The 14,670-nt window shown below is 38.2% G+C and overlaps 1 protein-coding gene across 2 annotated transcripts in view; it reads left to right on the top strand.

Annotated features, from left to right (window-relative positions):
• The window catches only part of LOC122971793 (melanopsin-A-like), a 38,268-nt gene extending 24,446 nt beyond the window's left edge, over nucleotides 1–13,822 (top strand). The window contains exons 6-11 of one of the 2 annotated variants that reach the window (XM_044338537.1): nucleotides 649–810; nucleotides 2,072–2,179; nucleotides 5,362–5,533; nucleotides 5,678–5,869; nucleotides 8,862–8,933; nucleotides 11,222–13,822. In XM_044338537.1, the coding sequence (XP_044194472.1) occupies nucleotides 649–810; nucleotides 2,072–2,179; nucleotides 5,362–5,533; nucleotides 5,678–5,869; nucleotides 8,862–8,933; nucleotides 11,222–11,422 (907 nt within the window). In that variant the 3' untranslated portion in view covers nucleotides 11,423–13,822. The remainder of the gene's footprint in view (nucleotides 1–648; nucleotides 811–2,071; nucleotides 2,180–5,361; nucleotides 5,534–5,677; nucleotides 5,870–8,861; nucleotides 8,934–11,221) is intronic. The other variant, XM_044338538.1, reaches the window with a different exon arrangement.
• The last annotated feature ends 848 nt before the right edge of the window (nucleotides 13,823–14,670 follow it).

The following is a 14,670-nucleotide window of genomic DNA, read 5'->3' as shown; positions in this document are numbered from 1 at the left end:
TATGTATATGTGTATAAATATCATGTTATAATATTACAGTAGTGCCTCCTGTGGGTAGAATTGTATCAAATGTTACACACTTGTGCAGTGTGGCTGTATGTTCAACACTCCCAAAGTTGGTTGCAACCGAATTTAGCATTGAAGAGTTATCAATGTAAGTGCATCAGGCCACACCGTTCAAAATTTTGGTAGCCAATTACAGACAAATGGTAAGTGATGCCCAAAAACAAACTCAAAAGTTTTATTTGGGATCATCTAAATGTTGTCTGTACCAAATTTGGTGAAGATTAGATGAAATATGTGCCAAAAGAAGCAAAAAATGTGTTTACCAAAAATCCAAAATGGCAGAAATTTTTTCTAGATGCGATTAGGCTTGGCTTATATCCGTCGAATCGGCATTGTCCAAGGAACACACTCTGCAAATATTGTTTTGCTACACCTCATGGGTCATGAGTTATTAGCCAAAATGTAAAAAAACATAATAACTGACCACATAGTGGTGCTATAGGTACCATATTTTGATATGTTAAGCATTTCCACATGGGATGCATAAATAGTAAGCGATTGAAAAATGTACGGAAGAATAAAAAAGCTTTGAAGAACAATAAATAAGGTTTCATAACTATGGTGAGTGTCTGTGTTTGACAGAGCGATAACAAAGATCAACTGTCAAGGGACCAGAGACTCTGCTAAGAGGTTCCATAAGTTGAGAAGTGAATGGAAGATGGCCAAGATTGCGCTCATCGTCATCCTGCTATTTGTAATCTCCTGGGCCCCTTACTCCTGTGCAGCCCTCACTGCATTTGCTGGGTAAGTCTTTATGTGTGTGTGTGAGTGTGTGTATTTTGTCAATGAGTGCTGGAGAGACATTTGGTGATGTCCAAACATCTCCATAGGAGATAAAAAACTGGTGAAGAACTTATATTTAGGGAGACACAGGTCATAATAATAAAACATTGCTGATAGTTAAATACGTTATTAAAGCCGCCCTTGTGAAAGGTCATCCATCCATCACTCAGTTCTAACGAGTTGCAGCAAGTGTAACTATGGCTACTAATGGATGGCTAAAGGTTTGAACATCTAATTGCTCTGTGTCCAATCTAAACGCAAGAATCTCTAGCAGGCTTCTTCAAGTGGATCATTATAGTAACATAAACTGGCCCCTGTGCTGCCTGGAAGATGAGAAATTAATCCTAAAACTGGCAGCAATTTTGTGAGATTTGTACTTAAAGGGTCAGTTGACCCAAATCACAAAAACACATACTTACCCCAAATAGTATCTTTGCATGTAAATAGGTTTTGGTTTTATTTGCAGCTCTGTTTTTAGTTATATGCCCTGCAAATAGAATTTGGTTGGTGTTGCTCACAGCATTGAAAACCTATGTTTCAAAACACTGAACGGCAATGAATCAGTGTCCCTGTAACACAGACCATAATCCACAGAACTTGTAGTTTTAGAATACTGCTTTAGTAGTTCCAAGGCAAACTGTTCCCAGCCAGGTCTGTAGATTAACGTTTTCTAACATTTTTCAAACCTGTTAGCACCACAATCATAATTCCATTCATGTCCAAGATATCCATTAAATCTCTAAATTTGGGCAAGTAAAACCAAAGCCATCTTATGGCATTGTACAATATCATTCCTTCTTTAATGTGATTTATTTGTATTGCTTCCACAGAATGCTGGGGGCAGGACATTTGACGATCTTAACTGTAAACCAACTGGGCTATTAGTTAAAGAAAAAAGTTTGATTTCATTGGACAGGAAGAAAGGCTTTTCATTCAACTTTCAGTTACACCTACCACTGCAGTGTAAAGTCACCTCTGAGGATATCCTGTTCTCTAGAAAGTTCAAATGCACATTTAATGGCATCTTTAAACATGAATCCAACATTGCGTGTGGGTGTGACTGTACGTCCCGCTCTCGTGTCTCTGCACCAGTTCTGTACTTAAGAACACACCCACTGCTGCCCTTGTCGCACGAAGGTGCCTCATTTCCTTCTCTCATTTTTCTTCTTCCCCACAACATCTGTCCATGCCCTCCTCCTTTCTTCTCTCTTCTCTCCCTCAGGTACGCTGACATGCTGACTCCCTATATGAACTCTGTTCCTGCTGTGATCGCTAAAGCGTCTGCTATCCACAACCCCATCATATATGCCATTACACATCCGAAATACAGGTACGATACACACTCAATTGCTGAGTTTCATTAATAGCAGTTTGAACTAATGGTGTGGAAATAACATTATTCTGAGTTTACCATTTACCCAGGTTATTATATATAACCCGGCTGTGTTTGTCACTTTCACAGCACACAACAGCATTGTCAAAGCAGACATTGTGCAGTAAAAGGTGCACAGTGTCAATATAACAATTTGTGTGAAAATCAAAATTAACCACACTGTAAACTGTATGTTCCTGCGACCGACCAGCACCTGACTGAAACTACTGGCTGTGCATGGGGAGTTCTGTCTCAATTTGTGTATTCATATAATTCATTCAATTTTCACAGTGCTATAACACCATACAAAATACACCATACACCATACACTACACTATAGAACTTCTTTATAATAGTATACTACATTTAGTGATATAAAATAAATCATTAAAAGGTTTATTTAAAAAAATTGAAGAATATATATGCTAAGATAAGACAGACAGTCAAATATATGAATGAATGAATGACATTTTAATATTATGTCATGCATACAATTGCATGCTCAGTCCACATGGGCTCACAAAACAACATAAACTGAAATAAGCCAGGACTGGAGTACAGCGTATACATTGTCAAACAACAGAGGAAGAAAATAAAGAAACAACTGAAGCACCTTTCACACTCAGAGCTTCAGACCATCATTGAGTAGTGCAGAACTGTTAAATGACTGACAGAAGCTTACAGTGTATTACTGTAAAATCAAAATAAATACTAATTAAACAATCTAGCTTGCCTTGTTTTCCAGGCTTTTGAGATAAAGTTTGAACACATCAAAATTAAAAAGACTTTCTAGTTTTTGCTCATCTGAACACCAGAATAATTCAGAGTTCTGTCAAGCAATTTCACGGCACAGTAACTCTCTTTAAGTCATCATAATTTGTACAGCACAAAAGAAAACGGGACTCACTTTCCTCTTCACCCAAACCACACAGCTCACACAGTCTGTTTCCCTCCGGAGTATTTTTGAATCGACCGACCTCAACGGCCGGAGGAAGAATACCAGCTCTCAACTGTGCAACCACTGATCTTTGGCTTCTAGATAAACAAGACGTAACATATAAATCAGGGCCAAAATTCTGTTTGATATGCATATATGTCCTTAATTTTGGGTTTTAGAGAACATTTTCAAACCATTTTTCTTCAAATTTGTGTGAAAGCTTATTTTTAATAGAGTTAAGAGTATAGCACAGATTATTCCTGTTAATTTACAGCATATCCACCTCCTCAAAAATTGAGTAAATTTCCATTGCCCGTGGAGAACCGTCTGATTTGATCCACATAAATACTTTATTTATTCTGTCCTTTGCTATTTTGATTAGACAGTTCCACAGTCAGATCATTTCACATTTTCGTTGCACAGACCCTGGTACACAGCTAATATCTCCCTGAATTGCTGGAATCAGAGCAAATCTGTGAAGCCCCAGAAGACATTGTAAAGCTCTATTCTGTAGGGTGTCTATAGTTTTAGATTCTTTTAAGCCCCACACCCCTGCAGCATAGTTCAGTATGGGGGAGACACATGCATTGTTCAAGTTGGGTACATGTAGAATAGCCAAGATCATTTCATACTTTAAATATGTTAATAAATGATCCCAAATCTCTCCCAACAGGGAGGTCTTAGGTCATAATTTCATCCGGAAAGACACACTAACATATTCTAAAGCAACTGAACCAAACCTATTTTTTATTGTTTTTTTTTATTAATTTATTTGTGTATCTTTTCATAATTGGGAATAGTGAGAATCAATCAATCAAAAAATATTTTTAAATTAAAAACTAGACAGCAGATTTTGAAGTTTGCTGTGTTGTTCTGGTGGTTTTGCCCTGACATATTTTGATGCTTCTGTGGCAATGTCCATTTTTTTTTGCCCAAGTAAATATTGAATTTTGTTTTCCTCTGAGAGTGTGTTGAACATTTGGTATTTGAGGTTTATTTTATGGTTAAAAAAACAACTCTACTGTCTTTACACAGGCTGCAGTGAAGCTGGCAGTGTTGCTCTGTCTCCTCTTGTTGGCAGAAGTCACAGTGTTTCCTCTGGGTCGCCAGGTTTTCTGTCCAGGTTTTCGTCACTCTGGATTTCATTAATTTCTTTCTCAGTTTTTGGTGGCTAATGATGCCCAGATAATCTGCCAGTGCTAAATATCATTGTTTACTTTGGGTCTTTAGCCAAGTATTGCCCTAAATGTCTGTCTATTGTCCACCACTTTATTACAGACTGAAATATTTCAAAAGGCAGTTGAATGACATGCTTGGAAATTTTGTACAGACATTGATAGCCCTCAGAGGATGAATCCTAATGACTTGATAAACTTGACTTGATCATGAGGTTCCTGTATGTGGCTTTGAGTGAAATGTCTCTACAACAATTGGATGCATTGCTGTAATACTTTCTGTACACATTGATGTGTCCTCCAGGATGAATTGTTATCACTTCCTCTGCCATCATCTGGTCAAGAGTTCAACTTATGCAGTGTTGCAAGTATTTAATCATAAACCAAAGCGGTTTATGACTGAATACCTCCAAACCTAATGTTATTCCCATCAGCCTCAACTGTACTTTGTGATTAGTGCTAATCAGCAAATGTTAGCATTCTAACATGGTTAACTAAAATGTTGACCATGGTGAACATTATACCTGCGTTAAAAGTCTCACTGTGAGCATGTTAGCATGCTGATAGCAGCTGTTAGCATTTAGCTCAAAGCACCGCTGTGTGTATGTACAGTGTCACAAAGCTGCTAGTATGGCTGTTGACTCTTAGTGTTGTTGTAGTGGATGTCCAGTAGTGAATGTGCTTTCCATATTCTTTGGTTGTTCTAATATTTTGGTTGTTCCAGATTGTGTGAGGGCTGTTTTGAGGCCATGTGCTGTTATAGGAGCTGACTTCTCTCCTTCTGGCAACACAGAGATGTGTAGGGGAGTTGGGCTCACTGGTTTCAATAAACTGCATTATGTAATATTATTGCTCATTTTTCCTAATGAAAAGCTTGTGTTTCTGTGGACACTGATCATGTACTCAAAAATGTCAGTGTGCAGGGTGTCAGTTGTGGTTTCATTCATTTTCTTATAGTCTTGATTTGTCAATAATAAAACTGGTTCAGTTATGGATTAACAGTAAATGTTTCCCTCTCTTTCTCTCAGGTCAGCACTCAGCAGGTATATACCCTACCTCGGGGTGTTGCTGTGCGTTACTGGTAGAGACCGTTTCAGCAGCAGCAGCTTCCAGTCCACCCGCCGATCAACCCTCACTAGCCAATCAGAGAGCAACCGCCCCAGCAAGCCCCGCCACTCCTCCCAGTCTGAGAGCGAATCAGTGAGTGTACCTCATATATAATATGGTATGTCTCTGTCTTACACTTCCTCTGACAAATGCTTTGAATTTCGAGTTGCTGATTTTAGTCTTGTGTGTCTGTGATTTTGTCTGTGTGTGTGTGTGTGTGTGTGTGCGTTTTCTCAGGCCCACCTCTCAGACACAGAGGACGACAGCTCGTCTCGGACGCCTGTCAGTCGTCAGTTGTCCACTGATGTCAAACAGGTGCGCCATGCCAGCCAGAGGTCAAAGGTGAGGGGTCACAACATGGGAGAATTTCACAGAACTTCTGCCGTCCACCCCACTGACCCAGCCATATGTCACCTCTCACAGATCAATGTGAGTATGGAGAACTGGCTTATGTCAAAAGCAAAAGCATACATTCATAAATATACACTATATATATTAAATGGAAGATTTATGCAGCCAGAACGTCATACCTTTCCAACTTTATTACTTTGAGTGTCAGACAAGTAGCCTCAAACTGAGACAGTGTTAGTTATGTTGTGCTCTGTTTAACTTTTCACAAGTTAGTTTTATGTTTTTGATGGGAGATTTTGCTCCTGTTTTGTCATTACGTCAAGGCCGATCTGAATGCTCTCCTCCTAAATTTGAGAAGTGAGGTCATGTTGTTTTGGAGTCCTGTTCAAGTCAATACACGTCATGTTACTGCTCGGTATTTCATGGCATGTAACTCAATGAGGTTATGTCGGTTGGAGCCCTCTTAAAATCTGGGCTCTTCACGGTTATGAAAAGAGTATCTTAGCATGTAATCTAATAAGGTCACATTGATTTGGTCCTGTGTAAATATCACTGATTATTTTATATGGTTAAACTCTGAGATCCCAATGTTTCAGTATGACTCGGCATGTTGCTTTTGAGTCCAGTTAACTCTGAACGTTTTGTTTGATTTGTTTTTTATTAATTAAAAGGTATACTATGCAGGATTTGTTAGTTGATGTTTGTAAACACACAGCATTCAATGTTGGCCCCACTTCCCCGGGTCGACACCAGAGAGAGAGAGAGAGAGAGAGACAGAGAGAAAGAGAGAGAGAGAGAGGGAGCAGCGGTGGTTGAGCAAGCTAGAGAGTGAATGAAGAGAGCAAGCGGCGCCAGCGAGAACAAAGCAGTGAATCAGATAAATAAAATGTTATTTTCTTTTTGTTTCATGGCAGTTACATTCTAAAGCACAAATAAAGACGCCCAACCACCTCTGCAAAAGGTTGCCAGATTTTGTGTGAATGCAGAGCTTCATCCTGTCCGCCGTGTCCGCTCTGCTCTGCGCGTGTAAAGCTCAGCCCGCCCTCGGGTCAAGGAGACACACAGACCTGCAGCTCTTTATACACCCATGACACAGAGACAGAGAGCAGAGCGGAGTAGAGGAGAATAACAGAGACGGTGATGTAACTTGGTCGCTACGCTAGAAGTCCCGACCTCACACCGTGCGTGCTGTTATTGGCTAAGGGCTACATATCCACTGCCCAAAGGTTGACGCCAAGAAACGTTCCGAACACAGCAAAATAATAAGAAAATACAGGCAGAGGGCAGAGTCTCTGTAGATAAATACACCGCGACACACTTCTAGTTAGTCATAAGTGATGACTGAGGGGGATTACTTTTGTATTGAGTCTATACATTGATTTTTAGGAAAATCCTGCATAGTATACCTTTAAGTCACAGAAATGTAGGTTTCACACATGTAGCTCCCAAACCAGCATGAGTTTTATATGTTTCTAAAGTAGAGACTTGTAAATCACTACCTTAAGTTAAAATATGCCATCAGAAAATAGGCAAAATAAGTAAAAATGAGACAATCCAAGTGAAAATTGGTGCAATCTAAGTGTTGCTTTCAGCCCTTCATTCCCAAGTCCCAATCGGTTGGATCCGTGGGAGGATATCAACATGACAGCCATAATATCTTTTTTGATACCAAGACTAGGATTCACTAAAGTCGGAATTTTAAAATCCTGCACATCCTGCTCGTAGGGGCTTTAATGGAAAATTCAGATTCTTACAACCTGGGCCTTCGGACTTCTGTCTTATCAGGATCTAGGGACATGATGTCGTTGGTCGCTACAATTTTACAATGCACAGTTTAACGCAAATATTCTGAATCGCTTATTTGGATGCAAAACTAAAGGTGAACCCTGTTCATAACGTTTTACAGTTTTTGTAATAACTTGAATTATCGCCTTTGTTTTCACTTCCAAAACTATGGTTGAGATGTTAAAATATGGACTTTGAATCACATTGAAAACGTGATTGATCACTTGTGTGGTTGCCCTGTGCACCTCATCATCATATATTGTGGATAGTTAATAGGAATGACCTACTGTAGGTTATGGAGAGTTTCCTTTATTTATACAGTGATTTAGGAAAAAGGAACAAGGATGGAAAACACATAAATTGATATTTACCTGACTTTTTTTAAACATAGCTACATGTTGAGGCTTGGTAAAACACCAACACTTTATATAACAGTGGTTCTTGAATGAATTTGTGTCATGTTTCTAAGCATCACACTGTCAGGCTGATGGGGACATCCAGTATATGGAGCTTTTAAGTCGCTGTGAACTAAGATGTAATCATCTTAGTTTACAGAAAAAAACACAAGCAACCCACATATATGCACATATGCAGACACGCACGAACAGGCGTGCTGCCGTGCAGGTCAGGTTCACTGAGGACTCCATTACAGAGTGTCCAAAGACTAATCCAGTAATCTGGGAATTTCAGACTTAATCCACACCATTTCAACATACTGCACTTGTCTGCAGACGAAGACAGCTGATTCTTTAGGAGTCTCTGTCCTCCATCTGCTTCTGTCTCTGCACAGAGCAGAAGATATAAATTACTATTTTTATCCATAATTGCTTTTAAATTGCGTACTGTATCACTGGGAACGAATCATTTTAATTCAGTGTTGTAAAATGACAAAGTAGAAATACTTTTTTGTGGAAATACAGTATGTACTTTGCTCAAACATTCCTCTTTCTGATTTGTTTCACCTGGATTTTGCAATATTAAAACGTTTGTTCATGTAGTCTTTATTTTAACTGACATTTGCCTCTTATCTTTTTATTTTTTTTATTATAATGTTGTCAATTTTTACTTTAATTTTTGTACCTTACGTATAACAAAATACTTTAAGACCTTGGTATAATTTAGATTAGTTTTTACGCTACTGTGGGTTTCAAGAAACTTGAAACACACAACACTTTTATCTAAAATGTCCATTCTGTATTCAGTAAGAGTGTGTGCCCAAATAGTACAAAAACCCTTTTGATTATAACTAACACTTAATGGCTGTGTTTATGTGCGTACTGTTCAGACTCTGACAGAGCCTGAAGACATCTCCATGTCGGACATCAATCTCCAGCCAACCAGTCATCTGCCTGCTACTGTAAGAGTCCACCGATCATCCACCTCTTGCTCTGTGCAGCAGATGTGGCATTTGTTTTTGATTTTTTGGGGGGGGGTTTTATATCAAGAAAATCAACAAATCCCATGACAAACCTAAAATAAAAAACATTGTCTGTGTAGAAAAGCCTGATACTTTATAGCTGATGCTTCCCTGCCACAGAGCTCCATTATCTTACGCATGTTTATACTGGCACACAGTCAATAATACCATGCTGAGGTCATGGTCAACTGATCAAACAAAACATATCACTGATGTACTTTGTACATTGTACAACACAAAACAACTGTTATTTCCAGAGATTGCTAAACGTCATCATGTTATTAGTTTATGAAGATGTTTCAGAATCAACTACACTAACCATGTTTTTTGTAATGAAGAATACTGTGCAACAGTATGGCTCTTTAAGTATTTTATTAATAGTCTTTGGACAACAGTAACTACATCAGGGTTTGGCTACACTGACAATAATTGTCAGTAGGATAAATTCCTTGTTTGTTTTGCTCTTTTCAAGGGATTTGTTGAAAATAATCAGAGGATTCAATTTCATCAGCCTTATCCTTTAACTTACTACTTCCCCTCTCTTTTAAGGTGATTCAGTCATTTGTGTTTTACAGCTATTTAAAGGGGCATGTCACCCATTCTACAGTATTGCTCAATGATTCTACCACATATAAATTTCTCCCTGAAAATAGCCCTGAATGCTAACGGTGCAGCTAAACAATCTGTTTTAAAAGTATTTGTAAAGTAATGTGAAATGGTTGGCATATCCCTTTTTTCTCCCGCCCATTCCATTTGATCAAATTAACTGTGCAGATTGGCTTTGCCAGACAAACAATATTAACTGATTGACTCTTCCACAAAGATGAAAAGATATTGAACCAAGAATCAAATTGAAATATGAATTTCTTGTGAAAAGAATAACTTACTTTCACAGAGAAATCTCAAAGATTTTAGGTGCACTTAAAAACTAAAAGTTTGTTATTACTTGTGATACATATAACTTAATTTTTTCTTATCAGTTTAATGTTTAATGCTTCTTTTGAGCAAAGAAATGTAGATTAAATCCAGAATTGAGACATTTCTATACAATTTATTACTTTAATGTGTATGTATAAAAGTTATTCTTAAAGGATAATTCCAGATTACTACAACATGGGTCTAATTTTTGTAGTTTTGGTCATCATTTTTAGCTGATATTATATCATTATACTTACCAAAGTAATTTCTGAGATCTTAGACACACTGACATTGTTACAACAAAGTCCAAAAAAATTAGGTGTTCAGACAGGTTAACCCAGATCAGCTAAACCACTTCATTTATAGGTAAAACTGAAAGTGAAGGCCACAAAAAATATCAATAATAATCCCTCATTGCACAGGAAAACTGTTTATGATGGACAATTTGAGTAATAATTTTACCATTTGCCTTAGTTTTCTCTTCCAAACCTGTCTGATCGTCTGACTGAGTTTCTTGCCATGTGGGACTTCTCTTTAAAAATGTCCCCACATTCCCAGATCTCAGCTACTCTCCCGTAAAAGGAATATTTACGCATTTTGGGAAATACACTTGTTTGTTTTCTTGCCGAGAGTTACATGAGAAGATCGATGCCACTTTGATGTCTGTATGCTAAATATGATGCTACAGCAACCATCTGGTTAACTAAGACTGGAACATAACAAAATCTGCCCATCGGCATCTCCAAAGCTCACTAATTAACATGTTATTTGGATAGAGGCAGGGTAGCTGTTTTCCCCTGTTTCCAGTCTCTATGCTAAGCTAAGCTAACTGGCTGCTATAAGCATATTTCCCAAAATGTAAAACTATTCCTTTAACATGGTGAGATCAATTACAATAGAAAATGTGGCCAAAACTACAAAAAATACACCAGAGTTATCCTTGAAATAAAAAAAACAAATCTACAAAAATATGCCCAGCTAGAGTACTTTACTCTTCTGAGGGAGAGTTATTGATCTTAGAGGGTCAACTGAGTGATATAGTCCCACTCCATCAAGGGCGCCATTGGAAAGCCATTCATCAGTCCAAACAATCAATGCCTTTGATCAGCTGTGACTGTTTCAGGTCTTGTGCTGGTAGGTTAAGTGGAGGAGAGCTGTATTGATCAAACAGTTGATAAAACTCCATTCCCTCCCTTAACCTCCAACCCCGCTCCCCTCTCTGCATTTTCACACAAGCATCCAACCGCCGACATGTCGAGTCTCAGCTACAATACCTGAACATCTCTCTCTCTCTCCCTCTGCCTACGCAGCTGGATAATGTGATGGAGGAGTCAGGGCCAAGGACTATGTGTAAGTCGACGTCATCCATTATTGTCACCTCCATATCCAGCCCATGTATATTGCATAGCCCCCCAGGTTTCCATGGCAACCTCAAACTGACCAGAACTTACAGCCCGGTTGCTAAGGAGCCCCTTGACATAGCCAGGCTGGAGACGACAGCATTACCATGAACAGCTGGACAAAAGTGCAACGACTGTGTGTAACTGTGTGTGTATGGTGTGTGTGTGTGCACGTGTATGTGTGTGTGTGTGTGTACGTGTGTGTGTGTGTGTGTGTGTGTGTGTGTCCGTGTGTTCCAATATTTCCCCCATGGGACTTTTCTGTACCAGCATGCTGTTAACTAGTTATGGTAAATTAAAACCACAGCATGCTCTTATTGTTTTTTTTTTGCATAGTGTGTGTGAGTATGTGATTGTGAATGCCCAGTAAATTTAAATTCATATTTGCACACATACATTTGTTCTACTCTTTCTGACATATCCTGGTGGTTGGAGATGATTTACCTCGGAGCCAGAGGCAACAAATTAGCCTTAAAAACACAATGTGAAAAGCGTTATTTCTAAGGTTGAGTATCGGGAACTGTAGATTTGCATCAATTCCTGGCTCAGATTTTTGTCATATAATTTTAGTAGAAGAAATCAAAATATGTGTTTATATACATATACAGTATATACATAAGTCTTTTTATCTTGCCATCTATGAGTTGAATGTTTGCTGTTAAAAACGTGTTATTTCCACCTTCCCATTACGTGGTTCGGGGGTTTTATCACTTCAACTGATGACATAAAAAATGCTGAAATTATTTTTTATATTATTTAATGTTTTAATGCTATGTGCAGTGATGCATTCATAACCAGTGATGTCAACATTAATACATATTAACATTAGATGAAATTACACCTGATTGAGTATGAGAAGTAGTGGCACTACTGATCCCACTGAGAATCAGCATCCTACTTTGCAGCTATATGCAGATTAAAGCCACTTTTAGTTCATCGCGTTGGTTTGCAAAATACCATGATTCTTATTGTAAAACTGTGAGCAGTTCCCAGCACAGGAGTTGGCTGAAGCTACTGTACACAAACTGAAATGAATGAGGTAAACAAGTAATTGGCAAACATTTAGCAAATCAGTGAGAGACACATTTTTCTTACTAGCTTGGATGAAGCAGAGCTAAAATGACAATGAATACTGAATGAACATTGAAAGAAATCAATTAGACAAATGCCCATGCTGCTTTTATCCTGCTAGATGTGTAGATAAGCCTACCCATGTACATGTTTCACCACATTTTGTATGTATTATTTCAATCTCTCAGAAGTTGGCATAGAAATCTGCTGTAAATTCAGATTCACAGAGACGTCCTCTATATTCCTGGAAAAATGTGTACATTGATAAAAATTAATTCCCTAATCAGAAGTCAGCCAGAGAATTCACAACTGCTGCTTCACGCTAAAATGATGGAGCTTCTCACTCACCCGTGAAATCCAATTAACTCGGTCAACCACCGTAAATAAATTGAAATTGCACCTAATACTGTATGTTAGCCAGGAGAAATTGATCAGTAAATGCTCATCTTTGTACCCTCAAGAGGCCGTAACACACCGAACGCCACTTTAATACGTGTTTAACTTGTAAACTGGGTAATCAGACACACATATACACACACATGCGGCAGGACAGGAGAGGATATAGTCAGTTTGTTCTCCCTCTGGCTCTTTGACAATGATTTTTCCAGTCCTGATTACATGAAGTACCACAGATCAGGCAGATTGGGACACAAAGTGTCACAATACCAATACTGTGTGTGTGTGTGTGTGAGTGGGTGTGGGTGTGGGTGGGTGTCCGCACTGAAGAACTGGACTCAGTACTGTACTTTGCATTCCTCTTGATGCCATACCACAAATGTGTCACAAAACCAATACTGTGTGTGTGTGTGTGTGTATGTCTGTGTGTGTTTGTGTGTGTGTGTGTGTGTGTGTGTGTGTGTGTGTCCGCACTGAAAACTGGACTCAGTACTGTACTTTGCATTCCTCTTGATGCCATACCTTGCTGTAATATCTGCCGTTAGATATACAGGTGACAGTAAGCTCAGTGATGTTACTGTTTTTATAAGCGTGTGTTTTCTGGATTGTAATCATAAACCTCATCATAGACAGACGCACAAAACCACTTCGCCAACTATGTTTCTCCCTCCTCGTCATTGAACATCATATATTCTAAAGCTTTTTTTTCTCCACTTCTGTACATCGCTGCTCCCTTCGAGATTCCCAAGATTGCTGCATTATTGACTATGATTGTAATAACTTCTGACATAAATCTGACACATGCTGTCACTTTTATGTTTGTTAAATGATAAACAGTTAAATTAAAGATTAAAATCTTAGTTAACAACGGCTGACACATTCCCTCTTTTGCTCGTTTATCCTGCAGTGTCCATCAATGAATGTACAATGTAAATATGTTTAAAATGTTATGGCAAAAATTTTAGCATCATGACAAAACAAATATAAATATTATATATACAGTATATGAAAATTTTAATTCTGCTTTAATGAAGTGATGGTTTTATGAAGTGATGGTTTCATGTTGATTTTGTTCTTTGTACAAAATGTTTTGTGTTGTTTTTATTTATTTTTCTAAATAAAAATGTTGCTAAATTCTGCACATTCTGGTGTCTCCATCTTTTTGCCCTGGTTATGCTTTAATTAGCCGCTGCAAGTCATGATACTTTTCCGTTAGTGATTGAGTATTTTTTCTCAATTAATTGATTAATAGGTTGGTCTAAATGTCAGAAAATAGTGGAAAAGTAGCCACCACAATTTCAGAGCCCACGTCGATGTCTTCAAACTGTTTATTTTGAACATCCAACAGTCCAAAACCCAAAGGCTTTCAGTTTCTTATCATTGAAGACAAGATAAGAAAACCAGCTAATATAATTTTTTTCAAAGCCGGAAGCAGTGAATTCCTGGCATTTTTGCTTGAAAATTTAACAATTAATTGAATAAGTTTCTGTCAATCAACTAAGCGGCATTCAGCATTTCAGCTCTACATTAAAGGATAAGTTTACAATTTTTCAAGTCTGTCCTAAAACAATAGTCAGGTGCCCATATGGATGTTTGCCCCCTGTTTTTCTTGTCGTAATCATTCCTCCTGTTCATACTGACCATTAGAAGATCCCTTCATAATGCACTTACAATGTAATTGATGCGGGGCAAAATCCACAGCCCTCCTTCCATTAAAAAATGTATTTAAAAGTTTATCTGAAGCTAATCAGATCATCAAATCATGTCAATAGCTTTCAAAGCTACTGTCTTTTTAGTGTCAAGTTCCCTCTTTTTGTTAACATCCTTCCACTGCAGCTCGACAGGGAAACAATGTCCGTCAAGACACAAAAAGATTGTGAAACTAATTCATT

The sequence above is a fragment of the Thunnus albacares genome, chromosome 20 (genome assembly GCF_914725855.1).
Source record: "Thunnus albacares chromosome 20, fThuAlb1.1, whole genome shotgun sequence".
Lineage (NCBI taxonomy): Eukaryota > Metazoa > Chordata > Actinopteri > Scombriformes > Scombridae > Thunnus > Thunnus albacares.
The sequence above is the reverse complement of the archived record's forward strand: the minus strand, read 5'-3'. Positions and strand labels throughout refer to the sequence as shown.